Source organism: Rhinolophus hipposideros (genome assembly GCF_964194185.1).
Source record: "Rhinolophus hipposideros genome assembly, chromosome: 9".
NCBI classification, from domain to species: Eukaryota; Metazoa; Chordata; class Mammalia; order Chiroptera; family Rhinolophidae; genus Rhinolophus; species Rhinolophus hipposideros.
In genome coordinates, this window is record NC_138055.1 from 55,089,658 (window position 1) to 55,114,234 (window position 24,577).

Sequence of the window (24,577 nt, forward strand, 5' to 3'; positions counted from 1 at the left end):
ATCCATGTTGTAGCAAATGGTACTATTTCATCTTTTCTTATGGCAGAATAGTATTCTATAGTGTATATATACCACAACTTCTTTTATTTCAAAAATTTTATTAAATGTATTGGGGTGATATTGGTTAATAAAATTATATAGGTTCAAGTGTATAATTCTATAATACATCATCTGAATATTACATTGTGTGTTCACCACCCAAAGTCAAATCTTCTCTCATCCCCATGTATTTGATCCCTTTTACCCTTTCCTACCACCCCTATGCCCCTTTCCCTTTGGAAACCACCATACTGTTGTCTGTGTCTGTAAGTTTTTGTTTGTTAATTTATCGTGTTTGTTTGTTGCTTTCAGATATGACATTTTAAAAAATAAGGGACCGAGAAAGATCCAGAGTTTAAAATTTTGCTTCTAATTGTTTTTTTACCTTGACTTTGTATTTCAATAAAAAACAGGAAACTTTTGTTTCATTTCAAACTTTTTCATTATTATTTTCTGCCTTAATTTGTCTTAAGTTAATGATGAGAAACCAAACATCAGTGATAGAGTTCATTCTTCTGGGATTGACAGATGATATGGAGCTTCAAGTTGTGCTTTTCCTTTTTCTGCTGCTCACTTATGTCTTAAGTATCATGGGAAACTTGACCATCATCATTGTGACCCTGCTGGATTATCGCCTTCAGAGTCCTATGTATTTCTTCCTCCGGAATTTTTCCATTTTGGAAATATCATTTACCTCTGTCTTTGTTCCCCAAATGCTAGTCAATATTGGAACTGGAGACAAGACTATCTCTTTTGCTGGTTGTTTCACCCAGTATTTTTTTGCTATCTTTCTGGGAGCAAGCGAATTTTACCTTTTAACTGCCATGTCTTATGATCGCTATGTTGCCATTTGCAAACCACTGCGTTACACAACTATAATGAGCAGGAGACTCTGCATTCAACTTGTCCTCTGTTCCTGGTTATCTGGTTTTGTAGTTATCATTGTGCTACATATAATGACTCTTCAGCTGCGTTTCTGTGCATCCAACATCATCAATCATTATTATTGTGACTATACTGTATTGTTGCATTTATCCTGTTCAGACACATATTTGATAGAACTGATTGAATTTGTCCTTGCGGCGATTACCCTCATCTTCACCTTGATGCTAGTGATTCTTTCCTATACACACATTATTAGGACAATTCTGAGAATCCCCTCTGTTCAGCAAAGAAAAAAAGCTTTTTCTACTTGTTTCTCTCACATGATTGTGGTCTCACTTTCTTATGGAAGCTGTATCTTTATGTATATAAACCCCTCTGTTAAAGATGCAGCAACTTTTAATAAGAGGGTGGCTGTTTTAAATACCTCTGTTGCCCCTCTATTGAACCCTTTCATCTATACCCTAAGGAACAAGCAAGTGAAAATAGCCTTCAAAGATATGGTCAGCAAGATAACAATTTTTTCAAAAAAGTGAAACTGTCAGAGGTTCATTATTAAAATAGATAATAAATGTTTGGAAGACTATGCTTGCACATTATTGTAATTTAAAAATAATTTCTATGTCATTAATATTCCTATGTGAATATTGAAATAGTAAAACTACTTATTTAAGCTGACTTTTTTTTATCACTTTATTGTTCTTAAAAATTTACAGATCTGTGTGTGTGTGTGTGTGTGTGTGTGTGTCCTCTAACACTTTCATGCTATTTTTGTGCATTTGTACTTCATTTTCAAAGGAAAAATTAGGAGGGATGTCAGAATTGGCAAAATGATATCTACTAGTTCTGAATTTTTCTTATCCATTGTCATATGGTTTTTAATCTCTATACTTGTAAATGAATAATTAAATACATATGCTGAAGAAATTTATTTTAGCTTATTTGTATATACTAGTGAATTGATATAAAGTTGATTATTTTCAAATTATAATATTCAGATTTAAACTTAGTCTTCCCACAATGATCACATAATGAGAACCTAGGCACATTCAGTGTTTGAGGAAAGAAAGTTCTAAAGAAGAGAAAATCAATATGCATTTGTTTTAATATTGATAGTAAAATGCTAAATGATGATTTATAAACAGTCTTTGAATGAATCCATGACAAAGGTAAAGAGATGATTCAAATTTAAGCAAATTAGAAATATGTCCTTATAGTAAATTTCCTATAATTTAGTGTTATGCTTAGTCATTGTTCTGGTTCTCATTTACGTGAATATGAAATAAAACTATATTAATATTATCTATTTTGTTAATGATTTTATAGCCTTAAATCATATTCCTTCTGATATCATACGAAACTTTAAGTGTTAATAATCAGATATCCTTAGGCAGAATCTTCTAATTTGCTTAAATAAAATTAGTTAATTAGTTAATTAGTGCCGAATTTGTACTCTTGAATTCTTTACTCAACTAAAAATGAAGGACCTACTAAGTAGCAGTGATACTAGAGTAACTTGGGAATTCATGGAAGAGAAAGATGATTGAAAATGTAGAACTTGTCAGTTCCTATACACCTACCCATAATTACATCAAAAAAACCACCTAAATACCTAACACTTAATTGATATTAACAAGTGAGTTAGTTTGGTAAGATGTATTTTCATTGTCATTTGTTTCTATATATCTTTTGAGCTCTCCTCTAATTTCTTCTTTGACCCAGTCGGTCTTTAAAAGTGTGTTATTTAATCTCCATGTATTTGTGTTTTTTCCTGCTTTCTTTTTGCAGTTGATATCCAATTTCAAAGCTTTGTGATCAGAGAATATACTTGGTATGATTTCAATTTTCTTAAATTTGCTGAGGCTGATTTTGTGTCCCAATATATGGTCTATCCTTGAGAATGTTCCATGTACACTAGAAAAGAATGTATAGTCTGATGTTTTAGGATGAAGTGCTCTATATATGTCAATTATGTCCATTTCATCTAATGTGTCATTTAGGGCTGCTATTTCGTTATTTATCTTCTGTTTGGATGATCTATCCATAGCTGTCAATGATGTATTTAAGTCCCCTAGTATAATTGTGTTTTGGTCAATTTCTCCCTTTAGTTCTGTTAGTAGTTGCTTGGTATATTTCGGTGCTCCCTGATTGGGGGCATAAATATTGATGACTGTTATGTCTTCTTGTTGTATAGTCCCCTTTACCATTATGAGTTAGTTTGCTATTTTGTTAGTTATTTATTTAGATCGACAAGTAGTTCACTTGTTTGTTTGTTGTTTTAAATATCGTCATTAGTACATTAATCATAGTTACCCCAAACTTTATCTCACCGTATGGAGATTGCTCAATTTCAGAAGACAGATTAAAGAATGATATACAGATAGGTATTTTATTGACAGATATACTTTCTTTTAAAACATGCACACACACACACACAACTTAAAAAGCCAATTCAGAGTAGTCTATTGACCCTCAACCCGTATTTTTTATCTGGAAGAAACTGGTAACTAATAAAAATTGCGGGAAAGATGAATTAGCATAGCATTCTATCAATCTGACATCTCTATCAGCCAGAGATTCTGTCAGTCTATAAAGCAGTAATAAGTGATATTCAAAATTTATGCATGTTGCATTTAAAATTCCAAATTATTCAGGAAAAATATTTTTAAAATGTTGTTTAGAGGTTTAATATTAATTATTTCATATTTGAGTGTCTGAAAATCAGCAATATATATATGGCGTGCATAACCTTTTTATTCATAAGACTGAATAGCTAATATACTCCATTATAAGAATATTCTCAGAGTTGATATCACCATTCCTATATGATCCTAGAGTTTCTCTCAAATGCTTTTAACATTGATGATACCCTTTCAGCTCTGCAGTACAAAGTTTTTCTGTCAGTGCTCTGATCCTGCTCTGCATTCTCCAGAAGCCTCACTCCCATTCTGTTCTGTTGGGTCTGGAAAGTATTAACAATTACACCAAAGAAGTAGCTGTCTTAAATCCTAATGTGTCAAGGCTAAAAATTGGTCCAGGGCAGATTGGAGCAGTGAAGGTAGGGTGGGAGTGGTATATGAACCTCCTATAGTCTGAATATTTGTGTCTCCCCAAAATTCACATGTTGGAATCCTAACCGCCAATATGATGGTATTAGATGTTGGGGCCTTAGGGGGGTGATTAGGTCAGGATGGTGAAGCCCGCATGCATGGGATTAGTGCCCTTATAAAAGAGGTTCTACAGAGCTTCCTAGCCCCTTCCTCCCTGTGAGAGTAAACAAAAGCCTTTAACCCAGAAGAGGGCCCTCACCTGACTATCCTGGCACCCTGATCTTAATCTTCTAGCCCCCATAATTGTGAGAAACAAGTCTGTTGTTTATGAACTACCCAACCTGTGATATTTTGTTGCAGCAAACTGAATGGACTAAGACAGAGCTTCTTCAATGTTTTCAAAGCAGTGAAAGTTTATCCCACTATGTTAATCTTTGATGATGACTTCTTTTATTTTTTTTTAATGGCTCTTGGTAGGGATTCTTTACCAAGAATTTTTGTAGTCTTCATATATTATATGTAATTTACATGCATATATAATCCCCTTAAGAGTTACATTTTTCCAGTAAGGTTTTTCCCAATTAAAATGAGCTGTTTAAAAAAAATTATTTATTTATCATTTATTTATTTGTTTGTTTATTTATTTACTTATTTATTTTTATTGGGGTAACAATGGTTAATAACACTATATATAAATTTCATATGTACAACTTTATGATATGACATCTGTATCTGTATCGCCACCTCAAGACTAGTCTCCTTCTGTCACCATGTATTTGATCCCCTTTACTTTCTTCATCCTCTCCCCACCCTTTTTCCCCGCTAATAACCACCATTTTGTTGTCTGTATCTATGAGTTTGTTTTTTTGGTGGTGTTTATCTGTTTGTTTTATTTGTCCATTTGTTGCTTTCTGTTTTATATCCAACATATGAGTGAAATAATATGGTTCTTGTCCTTTTCCACCTGACTTATTTCACTTGGCATAGTACTCTCAAGATCCATCCAAGTTGTTGCAAATGACACCTCATGTGAATTTGGTTAACCCTGGTTAAAGATGTTTTCTTTAAGTGAACATAACAGTTTTTCTAGTGAACAAAAGTAATTCACTGTCTAAATTCATTTTTAAAAATTTCAGGAATCCTTCCTTATTCATCTATTGACAATCCATAAGTTCTCTAGTTTAATTGCTATGCTAAATCAGAGGCTGCTCATCTTTGAGCTAATAGCCACACAGTTTAATACTAGACTTTCATCATAGTGTATCGATAAATGCTATCTGGTCCTAAGGCGTATTCTCCATCTACCTAACAAAAAGAACATATTCTTCTGCCATTACTTTCTAGATTCATTACCTATAGTATACTTTTATGTAACTTTTAATCATCAAATTGTTCAAGTCACACATTTCTTGAGAGTTCATGAAGTAGTTACTAAACTGACGTGTCTTAGTAAAGGAAGCATTTCTTACATAGTAATTTTTTAAAGTAGTACACAAAACTTTAGTTTGTAGAATTCCTTTGCAAAACTTCATCATCAGCATGAATCAAATATTTAAGTTCAGTAACTGAAAAGACGAAAAGGCTATATTTCACTCAGTTCCTATTAGAGAGTAGAAAAAATAATAACTGGGTGAAAACATCACCATACACAGTAATTTTTACTAGAAGATGGAGTAAAACATTTTTCTCCCAACTAATATCATTAAAAAGTGAGTGTTTATAGAGTATCACAAATATCTATTATAGTTAATTTAGGAAACTTGCAGAATTGATAAAATTGTTATTGTCAAATTTTGATAATTCTCTTACTAAGTTTTTAATTCTAAGCTTTCATAATTAAATTTGATAGAATTTTAAATTTATTCTCATGTCTCAGCTTTTTTCCTAAGGTGATGATATTTGCCTTTAACAAATTAACGATTTTACACTCAAATATATGTCAGCATTAAAAATGTTATGTAGGGATTAATATCACAAATCTATAAAAAACTTATTCGACTCAACTCCAAAAAAACAAACAACCCAATTAAAAAATGGGCAGAGGACTTGAGGAGACATTTTTCTAAAAAAGGCATACAGAAGGCAAGCTGACATATGAAGAAATGCTCAACCTCACTAACCATCAGAGAAATGCACATAAAAACCACAATGAGATACCACCTCACCCCAGTCAAAATGGCTATCATCAATAAATCAACAAACAACAAATGCTGGCGCGGATGTGGAGAAAAGGGAACGCTAGTACACTGTTGGTGGGATTGCAGATTAGTGCAGCCACTATGGAAAACAGTATGGAGGTATCTCAGGAATCTGAAAATGGAACTACCCTATGATCCAGTAATTCCACTCCTAGGCATCTACCCGGAGAAATCCAAAACTCCAATTCAAAAATCACTCCTATGTTTATTGCAGCACTTTACACAATAGCCAAGACATGGAAACAACTGAAATGCCTATCGGTCGATGACTGGATTAAGAAACTGTGGTACATTTATACAATGGAGTATTACGCAGCCATAAAGAAGAAAGAAATCTTATCATTTGCAACAACATGGATGGATCTAGAGAACATTATGTTAAGTGAAATAAGTCAGAGAGACAAAGACAAGTACCATATGATCTCACTTATATGTGCAATCTAAAGAAAAGAATAAGTGAATGAACTAATCAGAAACAGTTTTGGGGACAAAAAGGAAAAACTGAGAGTTTTTAGATGGGCGGGGGGGTGGGGATAAGGGGAAAAGTGAAGGGATTAGGAAACTGTTGGTAACCACAAAATGCCCTCAGGGTTTTTGAAAATTAACTCGGGGAACGTATTCAATAATGTTGTAAAGATTTTGTTGGGTATCCGATGGACATGTGTCCTATTTGGGAGACCACCTCAGGGATACTGTGGATGCCTGATCATGGCACTGTACACCAGAAGCTAAACATTAATGAATGCCAACTATAATTTTATATATATAATGCGATGGCTCGGTGTGAGGTCAGAGGGATAGTGGATGGGGGGAGGGGGTTCACAGTGTGAGGGATATAAATGATGAATGTCTAAGTATTACCTTGTTGTGTACACCTGAAACTAATAAATTAAAAAAAAAAGGAAAAAATGTTATGTAAATAAGAGGAGTCTTGTTAGCATTATAGTTATAAAGCTATGGCCATTTCTATGCTGGTTCAAAAATATCATATAAGTAAGACATGCTTTCTTCCATTTCAAGAGGATATTACCATTTTAGCATTTCCTATTGTCATAAAAATACATATCTCCTAACTTGTAGCAGTGGCATTGTCAGATATTGGATGAATGAATCTGTTCTTTGTCAGAGTTGGACCTTGGGCCTTTTATCTTAACTTCTTTTGTGAAATTTCAGAATTTATAGCATCCATTAACATTTACAAGTTTCTCAGTCAATTAGTGAATCCACGTTTAAAACATCAATAGTTTAAATAAATATTAAATTCATAAAAATAATTTTCTAATTGAGAGGAGGAGGTAAATATGAAATAATCTATGGACAAATCAATAAAGGAGAATGTAGCATTCCTCAACCAATAATATTCTACCAATTGACAAATATTTAAAATCTTTTCCTATAAAACAGCAGCACAGCTAAGGCTTTAAAGCCTGACTTGAGATTTGATACGTTTATAAGGAAAGGGGGAATTTACAGTTTTGAGTCCAAATGTTTAATTGGTAGGTTAAAAAAATATCTTCAGAGAAATATAACAGAAACCATATTCTACACAATATAATGTTGACAGTGTGCAGGATACTGCATGAAATTCCCAATATATAAAACCATGGAAAACGTGACTCCTGTTCAAGGGAAAAGAATATTGGCAGATACCAACCCTGATGTGAATACAATGTTATATTTAGTAGTAAAGGATTTAAAGGAGTGAATATAAGTATGCTCAATGGATGAATAAAAAATATAGAAAACTTCAGCAGAAAAATAGAAAGTATAAAAAGTAAGAAAAGAAAAAAAATTTATTACAGAAAATATCTGAAACGAAAAATATCTGAAAGAACAATTGCTTAATGGACATAAAAGCAGATGGAAATGATACAGAAGAGCCAGTGAACTTCAGAAAATCCTCATAATCTTGGGATATCAGATAGGCTGAACAATGGCTCCCAAAGATATTCAAGTCCTAATTCCTGGAACCTTGAATGTTACCTTATATGACAAAATGCACTGTACAGTTGTGATTAAATTAAGAACCTTGAGATGGGGAGATTATCCTGAGTCATCTGACTGGACCTTAAATGTATTCACAAGTGTCCTCATAAGAAGGAACCAAAGGGCAATTTGAGTACATGGAAGTAGGAGATGTGACAGGCGAAGCAAAAGGTTGGTGTAATATGAGGAAAGGGTTACAAGCCAAGGAATATAGGTATCTAGGAGCTAGAAAAGGCGAGAGAACAACTTCTCCCCGAGAACCTCAAAAGGATCCACTCCTGCCTATACCTTGATGTTAACCTAGTGCAACTTATTTCAGAGTTCTGGCCTCCAGTACTATAAGAGAATGATTTTGGGTTGTTATATGCCACTAGGCTTGTGGCGATTTGTTACAGCAGCCATAGTAAACTAAGACAAGGTAGGAAGATAATGAACTACTAAATAGAATGACTAGATCTCAAAATTATTATCCTATGTGAAAAAAAATCCAGACAAAACAGACTAGATACTATATATATACATATATACATATATACATATGTATATATGTACATATATACATATATACACATGTATACATATATATACATATGTATATATGTACATATGTATATATATGTATATGAGATTTATAGAAAATGTAAAATATTTCATAGAGATGAAAAGCAGATAAGGGATTTTATAGAGTCAGAGGCAAGGGAGGGATGGACTGTAAACGGGCAGTAGGGAAAATATGAGGATAATGGAAAAGTTCTGCATTAGAATTGTGGTGGTGGTTTCGTTATGAAATAATGCATTATGAAAACTCATTGAATTATGTGTTTTAAATGGGTACTGTTCACTGTGCATAAATTATATCTCATTAATGTTAATGAAAAATATTATTCAATAAGCAGCCTAAATTGTAAGATGCCAAGGAATAAGTCTAATATAAGCCCTTTAAGACCTCATTAGGAGGAAAAATATAAAAATTATAAATAGATATCCAACATAACTGAATAAATTAAGTAATTTAGCATGTTTACAGACTGAAGGATGTACCACTGTACAGGATAATTCTCTCCAACTTCAATTGATAAAATCAATGAAGTTCCAATTAGAATACTAATTGTTTTTATTTTGTGAAAGTTCCATTAACTTTACATGAAAAAAGAATGGACAGATGAAACAAAATAGTGAGGTAATTAAGGGAAAAATAAGGTAAAAATAAGCCAAGATTAGAATATAAATCCAAGTAGACCAAATATCCAAAATAATAATTGAAAATATTAATAATTCAGATTATACTACAATGGCCTCAGATATATAAACATATTGATAAAATATATTAAATATCCTAGAACCTGAAGATTTAATCTGCATAATTTTAATATGTGAGAGTATTGGGTTTTGACTCAGTGGGGCAAATTGATTATTCAATAAATATTTTTCTGGGTCAACTACATGGGTTTTCTGGGTTATCTACATGGAAAGACTAGAAGGAATTTGATATTTTGTAAAAGACTGAACATACTTGAGGAAATTGATACAGAAAATGGTAGAAAATTGATAGAAAATTTCAAGCCAAAGAGTTAAGAAATCTGTTAATCCCTGATTTAATTAAAATACAAAACTAAAACCAAAAATATATAGGAAAGTCATGCTAAAATATCTGAAAAACTATAGCTAAGAGGAAAAAAAGTTAAAGTTCGTTAGGAAACCGAGTGGGGGAATCCTGAGACATCCAAAGGAGTAATAAGTGATGGAAGGAGAATTGACTTTGGGTGGTTAACATACAGTGTAATATACAGATGATGTATTATAGAATTGTACGTTTGAATAAATTTGGTTTTACAATTTTATTGTTATAATTTATACACAATAAACTGCAATCATTAAAGTTTGTAAGTTTGTAAGTTGTAAGTTGAGGAGATTTGACATACCTGTGAAACCACTACAATCAAGATATAGTGGATGGGGGATGGGGGAGGGGGTCTACAGTGTGAGGGATATAAATGATGAACGTCTAAGTATTACCTTGTCTTCTGCACCTGAAACTAATACAATTAAAAATATATATATAATGAATTTCAAAAGTTTCCTTAGGCACTCTGGCAGTACAACTCTGGAGACTTTTCAATGTTTCAACTTGGCTAGGCTGAATATTCTTATAGGATTTTTCTTCCCTGAATGTTTCTTGTTAGAATGGAGCACAAAAGAGATTATTTGAGGTATTTGGAAGATGAAGTGATGCAGAAGTCTTTTTGTAGCTCACACAGGTTATTGCTTATCTGCTGGTTTATTTTGTGGCTTGTAATTATAACACTTTTGCCTGGATCTTTTTTCAGCTTCTCCAATTCCCAATCCAGGTATGTATGTCTAGCTCCATGATAAAGCTCTCTGGCTTCTATAGTGTACCAGGAAACCTGAGTTCAGAGGCAATGAGAACTAACAGAGATTTCAGTTCTTCCTCATGTGATTCTGCCCATGCTGGACACAGGCCTTACACTCTTCACACAAATGAACTCAGAATGGATCATGGACCTAAACGTACCATGCAAAACTCTAAAGTTCCTAAAAGATAACATAGGAGAAAAACCTAGATGACTTTGGGTATGGCAGTGATCTTTTAGCTGTAACACCAAAGGCAAGTTTCATGAAAGAAATAATGGATAAACTGGACTTCATTAAAATTAAAGACTTCTGCTCTCCAAATGACAATGTCAAGAGAATGAGAAGACAAGCCACAGATTTAAAGAAAATATTTGCAAAAGACACATCTGTTAAAGGACTCTTACCCCAAGCATATGTGTGTGTGTGTATATATATATATAACTCTTATAATTCAACAATATGAAAAGAAATAATTTGATTAAAAATGGGTGAAAGATCTTAACAGATACCTCACCAAAGATGATACACAGATCACAAATAAACACATGAAGAGATGACCAACATAGAATATCAATAGGGAAGTACAAATTAAAACAACAATGAGAAACCACTACATGAATATTAGAATAGCCAAAATTTGAAACACTGTTAACAACAAAAGCTGAGGAGGATTGGAGCAACAGGAACTCTCATTCATCGTCTCAGAAGAAAGCAAAATGGTACAGCCACTTTGAAAGACAGTTTGCTGGTTTCTTACAAAATTAAATATACTCTTACCATATGATCCAGCAATCACCCATCTTGGTATTCACCCAGAGGAGTGGAAAACTTATGTCAACACAAAAACCTGCCCATAGATGTTTATAGCAGCTTCATTCATAATTGCCAAAACTTGGAAGCAACTAAGCTATCCTTTAGTAGGTGAACCGATAAATAAACTATGGTATATCTAGACAATGGAATATTGCTCAGTTGTAAAAACAAATGAGCTACCAAGTCACGAAAAGACATGAGTAAAACTTAAGTGCATATCACTAAGTGAAAGAAGCCAATCTGTAAAGGCTATATACTATATGATCCCAACTATATGACATTCTGGAAAACGAAAAACTATAGAGTAAAAAGATCAAGGGTTGCCAAAGGTTGGGGGGTGGGGAATGATGATTAGGCAGGGTACAAAGAATTTTTTAGACCTTTGAAAACACTCTGTATGGCATATATATATATATATATATGTTTATGTATAATTATATAGAGAATGTACATTGCCATGAGTGAACCACGATGTAAACTGGGTGATTTACCCAGTGGACTTTGGGTGATTATGATGTGTCTGTGTAGATTCATTAATTACAATAAATGTACCACTCTGCTGGGAGATGTAAATAGGAGGGGCTTTGCATGTGTGGGGTCTGAGGCATTTATGGAAAATCTCTGTATCTTTTTCTCAATTGTTTTGTGAACCTAAAACTTCTCTAAAAATTAAGCCTTAAAAAAGTAATCCCTTTCTGGCCCAAATTTCTAGAAATTTTCATCTTGATGGTATTCTCATAACCATTAAGGAAAATCTTAATAGACAAAGAATATAGGGAGTATGATTTTTATTATTTTTCATTTTTTCTGCTTACTAGGACTTACTTTCTACCTGAGAACAAGAAAACTCTGGAAAGTCACTAATGGCTGAGAAGTAGAGTGTGGGGCCAAGAGAAAGTTTATTAGAACAATTAGATAGACTTATTTCTGTTATGAGTGTAGAAAACTCCAACCTGAAATTCCCAGGGATGCCAGCTTTTGTTATGGTTGGTTACAGGAAATTAAATTAAATTATTGGTGTTCATATTTCCTCAGTTCATTTCTTGACTCTGCTTTTTTTTATACTGACTTCATAGTCAGGCAAATATGTTCTATTTACTGGTTCCCTGAAAGACCCAGGCTTGTTTTTTCATAGCTCTAATTATAACAGAAAGGAATATTCTCTCTAACATTTACAAAAATGTATTGAATTGAGTTTTACTGAACTGACTTTGGTCTCATACCCAACACTGATTGAGTCCTTGTTTGTAGACACAACGTGGTCATTTGTGAAGCCTGGGATAGAACTGTAACCTTGAACTAATCAGGGAATGTAATGCCATGATTGGCTACCTGTGGTTTATTGACATGCATATAGTTTATGGAAGTCATTCTACCAAAAGGAAGAAAGGAAGGAAGGAAAGAAGGAAGGAAGGAAAAGGGAAGGGAAGGGATGGGAAGGAAAAGGAAGGAAGGAAGAAAGGAAGGAAGAAATGATAGCGATTGAGATAAAGGTGTGTGTGTGTGTGCGCGCGCACGCGCGCGCGTGTGTGTGGGTGCGTGTGCGTGCGTGCGTGCGTGTGTGTGTGTGTGTGTGTGTGTGTGTGTGTGTGTGTGACAGAAAGAGAGAAGGAGGAGAGGGGAGGGAGATAGATATTATCCTGGACATACGGAAGCAATGATCTACTTCAAGACAATTTGACTCTATACCAGGCCATGTGGCAAAAGTGTAAGCAGCATCTTCCAAGTACATAATTTCTATAAATAACAGTTTGTCAACATGAAAAATGACAAGATACTACAGTGAATTATAATACTAGCCAGACGTAACCAGCCTGAGAATATGTTATTGCACCTCCACACCCAACCTAAAAACTGAAGCCACTGTCTTGGCATACTAAACCACTCTTTGCTGCAAACTGATTGGGGAGTGCTGTACTGGGTAGGAATCAAGCAGAAATGAATTTGAATTCTCTCTCTCTTACTAACTAGATATGTGACTCTGGGTAATTTACTGTCTCTTTGAAGATCACCTTTTTTACAAGACAAAATCAGGATAATTTATATTATAAATTATAGGTTTGTTTGTTTTGAAAATATGGATAGTATACATAGACACCTAGGATGAAGTCTGACACCAATTAGTACTCAATAAATAGTTCTTATTAATAACCCAAATAATATTAAATAATTTTTTTTAGCCTACCTTACTATAGCAGGCTGCCATTAGGTATTTGGAAGGGAAGTCTTATTCATAAATAAAAAAATGTGTCTGTGATTACTATCCCTGTGTAACTTTCCTTAGTAGCACATGCAATAGTTGTAGAAATTGGTGTGTCCAGGGTTTAGAATTTTGTAGTACTAGTTCTAAAAAACTCTACATCAATAGGTAAGACTTTTCATAGAATTAATACAATTTTGGTTTTTCCTTCTTATAGTCTAAAATGACTGCCTTCTGTATTGCTACAATGTTGCAAATGTAAGAAAACGGCATGGATATTTTAATCAAATGTGTTAAATTAAAATTATAAGATAGTTGAAGAAAATCATGTAAATGGAACATTTACCATGACATTCACCTTTTAACTTTTTCTAAGCTAATTTTTGTAATAAAATATTTATTATGTAATATATAAATATATCCTGCAGAGATTAGTATAATGAATACCCATGAACCCATCATTCAGCTTCAACTATTATAAACATTATGTTATTTTTATTTAGTTTATCTCTAATATTTTTGGAGCACAATTTTAAAACAAACAACAGATACCATATCATTTCACCCATAAATAATCCATTATTTCACTCTAACAGGTAAGGAATTTAAAGCATAAATCCAATAACATTATCATACCCTACATATTTTTTTAAATTAACAAAACCTTTAAAAAACGTCACTTTGCAGTTTATTTGGTTAAGTTAGTATCAATCTGAAGTGTACATATTTTACTTGATGGATATGCCTCTTATTTTTTTAAATTTAGAATAGTGTACCCTAGCATCATTTTTTTCCTATGCTTTTGATTTGTTGAAATAATTAGGTTATTTTCATATAGGATATGCCACATTCTAAATAGAATAGTTTAAATTCTTATAGTGTCATTTAACATGGTGCTAATTAACATGCCCTATATTTCCTATACAATGGTAGTTACATATACACATCTGATTTTTAAATAGTCTTAAAAGATACAACCTTAATTTTTCCACAAGCCTTCTTTTGTGCATTCTTACAAATTAAAAAAAAATACTAAATTGATTGGGGTGACACTGGTTCGTAAAATTACATAGGTTTCAAATGTACAATTCTGTAACACATTATCTATATATTGCATTGTGTGTTCACCACAAGCGCTTTTTTAAAAGTGATTAATTAACATTTTACTCAAAAAAAATCTTAGTCTTAAAAATATTATGCCTCAGTTGGACAAATTTCGCCTTCTTTAATGCAATGTACAGCTTCTAGAAGGGGACCAACCCACCTTTGAGATCAATAAAGTGGCAATGATCATAGAAAAGTCATCTTCACCTCTATTTCCTTTTCCTTTTCTTTTTCTTATTTTAAATTAAAGTTTATTGGGGTGACAATTGTTAGTAAAGTTATAAAGATTTCAGGTGTACAATTCTGTAATATATTATCTATATCTCACATTGTGTGTTCACCACCCAGAGTCAGTTCTCTTTCCATCACCATATATTAGACTCCATTTACCCTCTTCTAGGGCCCTGCTCCTCCTTTCCCCTAACACTCTGGTAACCCCTAAACTATTGTCTATGTCTATGAGGTTTTGTTCTTTTGTTTGTTTTGTTCTTTTGTTATTTTCGGTTTATATACCACATGTCGGTGAAATCATATGGTTCTCTACTTTTTCTGTCTGACTTATTTCTCTTAGCATTATAATTTCAAGATCCATCCGTGTTGTCACAAATGGTACTATTTCATCTTTTCTTACCGCCGAATAGTATTCCATTATGAATATATACCATAACTTCTATATCCATTCATCTATCGAAGGACATTTTGGTTGTTTCCGTCTTGGCCACTGTAAATAAAGCTGCAATAAAAAATGGAGCACTTGTCTTTATGGATAAATGTTTTCAGATTTTTTGGGTGGATACCCAGGAGAGGGATTGCTGGGTCATATGGTAATTCTATTCGTAATTTTTTGAGGAAACTTTATACTGCCTTGCATAGCGGCTGCACCAGTCTGCATTCCCAGCAACAGTATATGAGGGTTTTCTTTTTCTCCACATCCCATCCAACTCTGCTTACTATTTGTCTTGTTGCTGATAGCCATTCTAACTGGGGTGAGGCAATACCTCATTGAGGTTTTTATTTGCATTTCTCCGATGCTTAGTGATGTTAAGCATTTTTTTCATATGTCTATTTGCCATTGTACGTCCTCTTTGGAGAAATATCTCTTCAGGTCCTCTGCCCATTTTTCAATTGGGTTGTTTTTTTTGTTGTTGTTGTTGAGTTGTATGAGTTCCTTGTATAATTTGGATATTAGTCCCTTATTGGAGGCTCTGTTTGGAAAAATCTCCCATTCAGTTGGTTGCCTCTTTATTTTGTCGATGCACGAGCCCTTTTATTATAAACTTTATTTACCTCTGATCACACTCTTATTACTAGTACTTGATACAATTAAATAAACTGATTTAATTTTCTGGTTTCTGTTATGACTGTTTTTTTCTATGAACAACTAAATTATACCTTTCTAAAGAAAAGGACTTATGTGTTCTATTTGTTGTTTCCTAGTAGCATATGCTAAATATATATAATATAAATGAACTAATTATTAATATTTTTCATCCAATAGTTATTTTATACTTTCAAATTAGCTTTAAAAACATCTCAAAATGAAACAGTTGGTTTTTATTATGTTATAGATGTAGAATTTAAGGAACACAGTTAGTTCCAAAGTGAATATGGAATAGTTGGCAAAGTATCAAATGTGATCTCTCTAGGCTGCATTTTATTCTTTATCAAAATTACCTAGATTTAGTATACACACGAGTCAATATTTATTTACCTAATAGAACAAAATATAGCATAAATATAACATACCACATGATTTCTCATTACACAATCATAGTTGAGGTTTTTTTTCCATTCTCAAGACAAAGAATGACATTGATATTTTAATCACAATTTCCGCTTTTAAATATCTTTATTTAAAAACAATAGATAATGTGTGTCAGGACATAAAAATCCAGGGAAAAACAAAATCCCAGAGATCCCACATCATATAATTGTTTTAAATTAATTAAGATTTTACAATAAATCAAATATAAGAACAAAATATACTGCTCATATATGGAAATAATTAACAGTTTCCATGAACTGATACATAAAATTGATTAAAATAACCTTTAAAATATTTGCTACATTTAAATTAAATTTGCTACATTTACATTAAAGAAGAGGAGAGGAAGGGGTCATATTTGAGAATGCTTATTATGGAACAGAAAAATAAAGTTTTGATATTTTAAAAGGTAAGGCATTATCAAGAAACAACAGCTAATGTAAACATCATGATACTTCAGAAAGAAGTGGAAGGACAAATATGATTATATAGGAAAATTGGGACCCAATCCAAACACTTACTTTGCAATTTTCCTTAATAACTAATTTCCCTTATATACATCATTATGATTTTACTTGGATAAACACAGAACTCTTTGTAGCATGTTCTTAAATGCTTTCTTCACCTGCTGGTTCCTTAGAGTATAAATAAAGGGGTTCAAAAGTGGGGCAATGGAGGTATTGAGAACTGCAACTCCCTTCCTTAAGGATAGCCTCTGTTTGACCGAGGGTTTAATGTACATAAAGATGCAGCTGCCATATGAGAGTGAGATGACAATCATGTGAGAAGAACAAGTGGACAAAGCCTTTTTTCTCTGGTTGGCAGAAGGAATTTTTGAAATTGTCAGGGCAATATATGTGTATGATAGAATCACTAATACCAGAGTGACCAATAGAGTCACCAAAGCTAAGATGAAACTCATCATTTCCAGCAAACGGGTATCTGTGCAGGAAATTTGCAAGAGTGGAGCCGTGTCACAGAAGAAATGATCAATGATATTTGAGTCACAGAAATCCAGGCTTAAGCCTAAAATGAGTCCTGGAAAAATAATAAGGAAACCAGCGATCCAAGAGCTAAGAACTAACTGAATGCAGACTTTGCTGCTCATGATGGTTGTATAATGCAGGGGCTTACAGATGGCAACATAACGATCATAGGACATGGCAGCCAGGAGATAAAATTCAGATGCACCAAGAAGGAAGGCAAAAAATAACTGAGCTATACAACAGTTATAGGAAATGCTTTTGTCACCAGTTGCCATGCTTACAAGCAATTTGGGGATACAGACTGTTGTATAAGAAATTTCTAAGAAGGAAAAATTTCGAAGAAAGAAATACATAGGGGTCTTGAGATGAGAATCCAGCAAAGTGAGGGTAATGATAATCAAGTTGCCTGAGATGCTTAGCAGGTAGGTGAGAAGAAGCAAGATAAATAGTACAATCTTCAATTTTGGGTCCTCTGTCAATCCTACTAATATAAACACTGTCACTGTTGTACTGTTTTCCATTGTTGCCTCCTGATCTGCTTCTGCTCTGGTAAAAATATTGAGACAAAATTATGTAAAGATACTAATGGTAAAATATAAAGGTAATAATGTCAAAATACTAGCAATTGATATTATTTATGCATAGTAATGGGGCACTTCTAAAGACAAGCTCTAGCAAAAGCTAGATTTTGTACACACTGAGAAAATAAATATTTTCTACAAATCTAAAAGTATTTTATAAAACATCTTTCTATTCTGGTTTAGCTACATTTATGGCAATGAGGTAAAGAGATGAACGTGCATGTGAAAACATTGACTTTTCTCTTTTCTCACTATATAAGAGCTGAAATATCATATTTACTGATGATCATATAAATGTCGTTGCCTCAAGGAGCTGACTGTGAGTGCAGTAGAGAAGCAAGATGATATATAAATGTTGAAAACAGAAATCCAGCTTTAGGCCTACGGTAAATACTAAAAAGAATATAATCAGAATCATAGTTCTTCAGTTGTTTGGCTTTTTGCCACATCTACTCAGCTAATCAACACTCCTTGTCTCAGTCTTTTCTGATTGTTTTATGTCTATAAGTCAGTGTAATGTATTTTGTCCCTATTTCTATCTCTTTACTTCTTCTGTCACTTTTCACTTTTACCATCTCTTATTCTAATATTGAATTTAGCTGATTGCATAGGAAATTTGACTTGAACAGAATTAAAAGAGTCTATAACTAGAGTTTCTGCTAGTTATAGTTTTGAAAACAGGAAGAGAATAATAAAGTGGAATATAAAAGAAAGTGAATAAAGAATCAGAGAAGGGGAAAAAGTGAAATAGGGAAGAAGAAAAGGAAGATAAAAGAAGTAGAAAAGAAGTAAAATAGCAATGGAAGATGATAAAAAGAAAAACATACCACCATTAAGGTTGTATTTTTCTTCAGATGACACGGTGACTTCTATTTAGCTCTTTGCTTCTTAACTGATGTATAGACCAAGTTACTCTGAACTATAATTTACCTCTCCCTAGAAGAATACAGAGGAGAAACTCTAGTAAAATTTACTCTAATGAACAGTCACTGGGCAAATATTCAGACACTTGAAGGTAATACTGACTTCCTTAAAATAATATAGGTCAAAAACCAAACCAATCCAAATGAAGTTTTTATTATGTGGCTGAGGATTTTTTTAAGTTCTCATTAAGTGTCATGAAAACTCGGAATAAACATTTTATCCCTTGAGGGCAAATTTCTTCTTTGATGACTTTATTATTAAACATAGGTCCATGGAGAATGCATTGTTATACACTGAGGAACCAAAAAAAATATAAGACAATGTCCCTGACTATTGCAATTTATTGCGTTGAGGAGACAGAGTGCATGAATGAATACAACAGTGTATAATGTGCCGTAACCTTAAGGGTAAATGAGACTCATTTTTACCATGTAACATAGGAGATTAGGAGAGAAAATTTCTCTGGGGCTTGGGGAAGTTTGGGGAGATTTATAAGAGAGGACGTTATACAAGAGAATGGATCCTCAGCTAATAGAATAAGGAGACATCAGGAAATAGAATAAGGCATTTTAGGTAAGATTAACATTGTGAACAAAGGTAAATAAAAATAAAAACTCATGCATTGGTTAAAAATGTATCAGAGAGAATATGAAAAAACAAAATCTCTCCAGGGATTATTTAAGGCTCTGGAGAGCCTAGCTATTATTGCCAAAGTATTTTAAGATTTTTTAAATGCATTTCGACTTACGATATTTTCAGTTTACAATGGGTTTATTGGGACATAACCCCATCGTAAGTTGAGGAGCAGCTGAATAAAGATAACGTCCCGCAGTGTGACAAGGTTGGGCAGGTTTATAGTTGCCTCTTTAAAATATTGGGGTTTTCCTAAGCTCAGAGTTCCTCAGCTGTGCCACAGACAGATTGTATGAATATGTGCAGCATCCATGTGGGTCCTCTCTGTATTGTCCCTGTGGAAATTGGGAGGCAAGGGGAACCCATGCAAACATGAAGCTTCTGTCACCTGCTATGCTGTAGTAATATCTATTGTCTCTGAATCAAAGTCTTGTGCTTTTTGCCCGCATCTATAAAACTGTCGCTGGCTGACCTATTCCAGCCATTCTTGACAATTTTGTTGAAGAGGATGAAGTGCTAGAAGAGGTATGGCTTTCTGGAAGAGGAGGGCACAAGAGCTTTCCATGGGCAACGTTAGGGATAGGAAAGACTTCTTGTATCCAGTTGTGGATGCTCTTGACCAGGTGGTGAGTTAGGGGAGGTCAGGGATCCCTTGTGTCACACCAGTTAATGAGCCTGAGGGCCAGGAGGTAGGATTGAAAATAGCCACCTGACCACTGCTTTTGGTTGTTGCCAACGTCTCTAGGTGGAAGGAAGAAGAGGCAAGGACTCCCTAAACCTGGTTTTGGGTATAATGCAGTATTGGATGGAAGTTTGTTTTATAGACCCATAAGCAGACATATGGCTGCCTGAAATGTAAAGGAAATATGCCAGTGAATCCAGTTTTAACTTTAACATGTAAAGTGCTTGAAAGTTGTCCCATCCATCCTTATGACAAGAAAAATCTGGACAACTGAAAACTAATGAATATTCTCAGCTCCATTAGAGGACTGAGGATGCAGGGAGAAACTGCCACCCTGTCATCTGGACAGAGTGCTGCCAGGGAGTCACAGGAGAGATCTGCTTACTTGGAGCAGAAGCCCCTGCAGCAATAAACTCGTAGCAACATTTTAATGCTAATTTGGGGGAGATTTATAAGAGAGGATGTTGTACAAGAGGATGGATCCTCAGCTAATAGAATAAGGAGACATCAGGAAATAGAATAAGGCATATATTAATAGAATAAGGCAATTTTGATAAATTGCTGGAGCCTGAGTTGGATAGAAATCAGAATGAGAAACTTGGGGGCCGCAATATTAAAGCGAGCCTCAAGACTATAAAATGGCTTTACCTCAAAGAACCCCACCAGGTTCTCACATGATGAATAATTGAAAAATAACCATGTGTCTCTGATAAGGGGAGGGAAGAGTAATCACTATGAAATACATCTGGAGCTTTCTCGTAGCAAAGACTAGCTCTCCAGGGAAAAATAAGTTGCCAATTCCTAAATCATGTGGATGAAGCATATCCTCCCACTCTATCCCCTGTTAGCATTCCTATCTCACCTACAGGACGGAAAAAACAGTCAATAGGTGTCATGCCTTTAAGAAAATAGATCGGGAATGATGCAGCCAGGGTAGGGAGTAGAGGCCAATGAGAAAAAAAGAGAAACGCTTGTGAAGAGCAGAGCCCAGGGACAAGTCTCATTAAAAGGCGGAGGTTTAATTGTAAGATTGTGGAATGTTCTGACTCCATGATGCATTACCACACCAACAAGGATCTAGTATAATAGTGAATTACAGCTGAAAGAGCTATAGGACACAAGGTCTCTCCCGAGGAGAAGTTATTACAAAAACACAAGGACAAGAGGGAAAAAAAACAATAAAGACATTAGAGGAAACAGAAGCCTCTGGCACCTGTAGCTACAGAAAACATTAAACACAGCCCAAATCCTAGAGAAATTCACTTAAACCCTTACACTAAAGACCTATTTACCTCCATTCCTACTATGTGACACAATACATCCAGCTTTCAATCAAAAGTATAAGCATGGCACAAGCAAGGAAAAGCAGGCTGGAGAGAGAAAGCAGTCATCAAAACTAGATGCAGAGTCAGTTCTCCTTCCATCATGTTTTTGATCCCCTTTTCTGGGTGATGAACACACAATGCAATATATAGATGATGTATTATAGAAATGTACACTTGAAACCTATATAATTTTACTAACCAATGTCACCCTAGTAAATTTAAATGTCCAGAGTTTAAATGTTGAAACTTTTCCATAATGTCATTGTGTTTTATGCTAGTATGGCTTTCAGTGGTGTCAGGAACCTGCGTGTGTTCCATGTTGATTCACCATTTCTGGTGTAATTGCTCATACTCATGGCTCCACATGGCTTGACATCCACATTATAACAGTGAGAGAGGGTAAAGAGGAAAAGGAAGGCAAATCCCTTTTATCAAGGGATAATCCCAGGAAATCACACAAATTACCTCCATTTACATTCTTTGAATAGAGTTTAGTTATTTGGTCACAAGTTGCAAGGAAGGCTAGTGGTAGACATAGATAAATATTCCACTAATATAGAAGTACAGGATGCTTAATAATTATGAAATATCAATGTAGAATCCATTAGACAATATCACAAAGACTAATTGGAAGAAAGACAGCTTTCAGAATAGAAATAAAATGACATATAGGACATAAAATGTTAGGCGTGTCTAGAGAATTGATAGTGGCACATTTAACCTGAGATGCAATAGGCCTATGGCAGGCTACATTCTCCATCTTATACTGTCACTTTTTATTACCGATTAAAATCCTGTTTTTTCCTGCTTCCAAATCCATATCTATGTATCTGGGATTTCAAAACATGAATGTGTGGGAGAGCAAAAAATATGATGGAAATCTGTACTGAATTCTCTGGAGATATAGTTAAAAGTAATTAAAATATATATATATATATGTATATATATATACATATATATATATATATATATACATATATATATAAACACACACATATATATATATATTTTTTTTTCTTCAAATATTTAGTGCCTGGGGAGAACTCTTGTATAATATATAAATTTGTGATCCTTTGGGAATGGTGTTCTTAAATCTCATAGCCTCCTGAGAATTCTTCATAATCTTTAGATATTTTCTTTCTTTTTTATTTATTGATACTTTTATTCAGATTATGAGGTCATGAATTTTTTTTATGAATTTTTTAAATTAAAATTTATTGGCGTGACAATTGTTAGTAAACTTACCTGGGTCTCAGGTGTACAATCCTGTAAGTTAATACATCTATATTGTCACATTGTGCGTTCACCACACAGTCAGTTCTCTTTCCACCACCACATATTTGATCCCTTTTACCCTCATCTACCCCCCGCCCCTGCCCCTTACCCTCTGGTAACCACTAAACCATTGTCTGTGTCTATGGATTTTTGTTTCTTCATTTGTTTGTCTTGTTCCTTTGTTGTTTTCAGTTTTATATCCCACATATCAGTGATATCATATGGTTCCCGACTTTTTCTGTGTGACTTATTTCACTTACCATAATAATCTCAAGATCCATCCAAGTTGTTGCAAATGGCACTATTTCATCTTTTCTTAGGGCAGAATATATTCCATTTTGTGTGTGTGTGTGTGTGTGTGTGTATATGTATATATCACATCTTCTTTATCCAATAATCTATCGAAGGACACTGGTTGTTTCTGTCTTGGCCACTGTAAATAAAGCTGCAATGAACATTGGAGCACATATATCTTTGAGGATGAATGTTTTCAGATTTTTTGTGTAGATACCCAGGAGAGGGATTGCTGGGTCATATGGTAATTTTATTGTTAATTTTTTGAGGAACCTCCATGCTGCCTTCCATAGTGGCTGCACCAATCTGCATTCCCACCAACAGTGTATGAGGGTTGCTTTTTCTCCACAGCCCATCCAACACTTGTTAGTATTTGTTTTGTTTATGATAGCCATTCTAACTGGTGTGAGGTGATATCTCATTGTGGTTTTTAATTTGCATTTCTCTGATGATTAGTGATGTTGAGCATTTTTTCATATGTCTATTGGTCATCTGTATGTCCTCTTTGGAGAAATGTCTCTTCAGATCCTCTGCCCATTTTTTAATTGGATTGTTTGTTTTTTGTTGTTGTTGAGTTGTACGAGTTCCTTGTATATTTTGGATATTAGCCCCTTATCGGAGGCACTGTTTGCAAAAATCTTCTCCCATTCGGTTGGTTGCCTCTTTATTTTGTCAATGGTTTCTTTTGCTGTGCTGAAGCTTTTTAGTTTGATATAGTCCCATTCATTTATTTTAGCTTTTACTTCCCTTGCCTTTGAAGTCAAATTCATAAAATCTTCCTTGAACCCAAGGTCCATAAGTTTAGTACCTATGTTTTCTTCTATGCACTTTATTGTTTCAGGTCTTATGTTTAGGTCTTTGATCCATTTTGAGTTCATTTTGGTACATGGTGACAGATAGCAGTCTAGTTTCATTCTTTTGCACATGGCTTTTCAATTCTCCCAGCATCATTTATTGAAGAGGCTGTCTTTCCTCCATTGTATGTTTTTGGCTTCTTTGTCAAAAATTATCTGTCCATATTTATGTGGTTTTATTTCTGGGTTCTCAATTCTATTCCATTGGTCTATGTGTCTGTTTTTCTGCCAATACCAAAGTGTTTTGATTATTGTTGCCCGTTAGTACAAGCTGAAGTCAGGGAGTGTGATACCTCCAGCATTGTTCTTTTCCTTAGGATTGCTTTGGTTATTTGGGACCTTTTGTGGTTCCATACAAATCTGATGGTTTTTTGTTCTATTTCCTTAAAAAATGCCATTGGGATTTTGATGGGGATTGCATTAAATCTGTACATTGCTTTGGGTAATATGGCCATTTTGACTATGTTGATTCTTCCAATCCATGAACATGGAATGTCTTTCCATTTTTTGTGTTTTCTTCAACTTCTTTAAAAAATATCTTCTAGTTTTCAGTGTATAGGTCTTTCACATCCTTTGTTAAGTTTATTCCTAGGTATTTTATTCTTTTTGTTGC

The 24,577-nt window shown here is 34.0% G+C and overlaps 2 protein-coding genes across 2 annotated transcripts; one reads left to right on the forward strand and one right to left on the reverse strand.

The window, feature by feature from the left end:
- Positions 1–515: 515 nt before the first annotated feature.
- On the forward strand, positions 516–1,457 carry LOC308502084 (olfactory receptor 2AP1-like; the record flags this gene model as incomplete). The annotated part of the gene is made up of 1 exon (XM_081059333.1): positions 516–1,457. The coding sequence occupies one exon, from the start codon at positions 516–518 to the stop codon at positions 1,455–1,457; it is 942 nt and encodes a 313-aa protein (XP_080915459.1).
- A 15,524-nt stretch (positions 1,458–16,981) lies between these two features.
- On the reverse strand, positions 16,982–17,917 carry LOC308502094 (olfactory receptor 6C74-like; the record flags this gene model as incomplete). The annotated part of the gene is made up of 1 exon (XM_081059342.1): positions 16,982–17,917. The coding sequence occupies one exon, from the start codon at positions 17,915–17,917 to the stop codon at positions 16,982–16,984; it is 936 nt and encodes a 311-aa protein (XP_080915468.1).
- Positions 17,918–24,577: the final 6,660 nt, after the last annotated feature.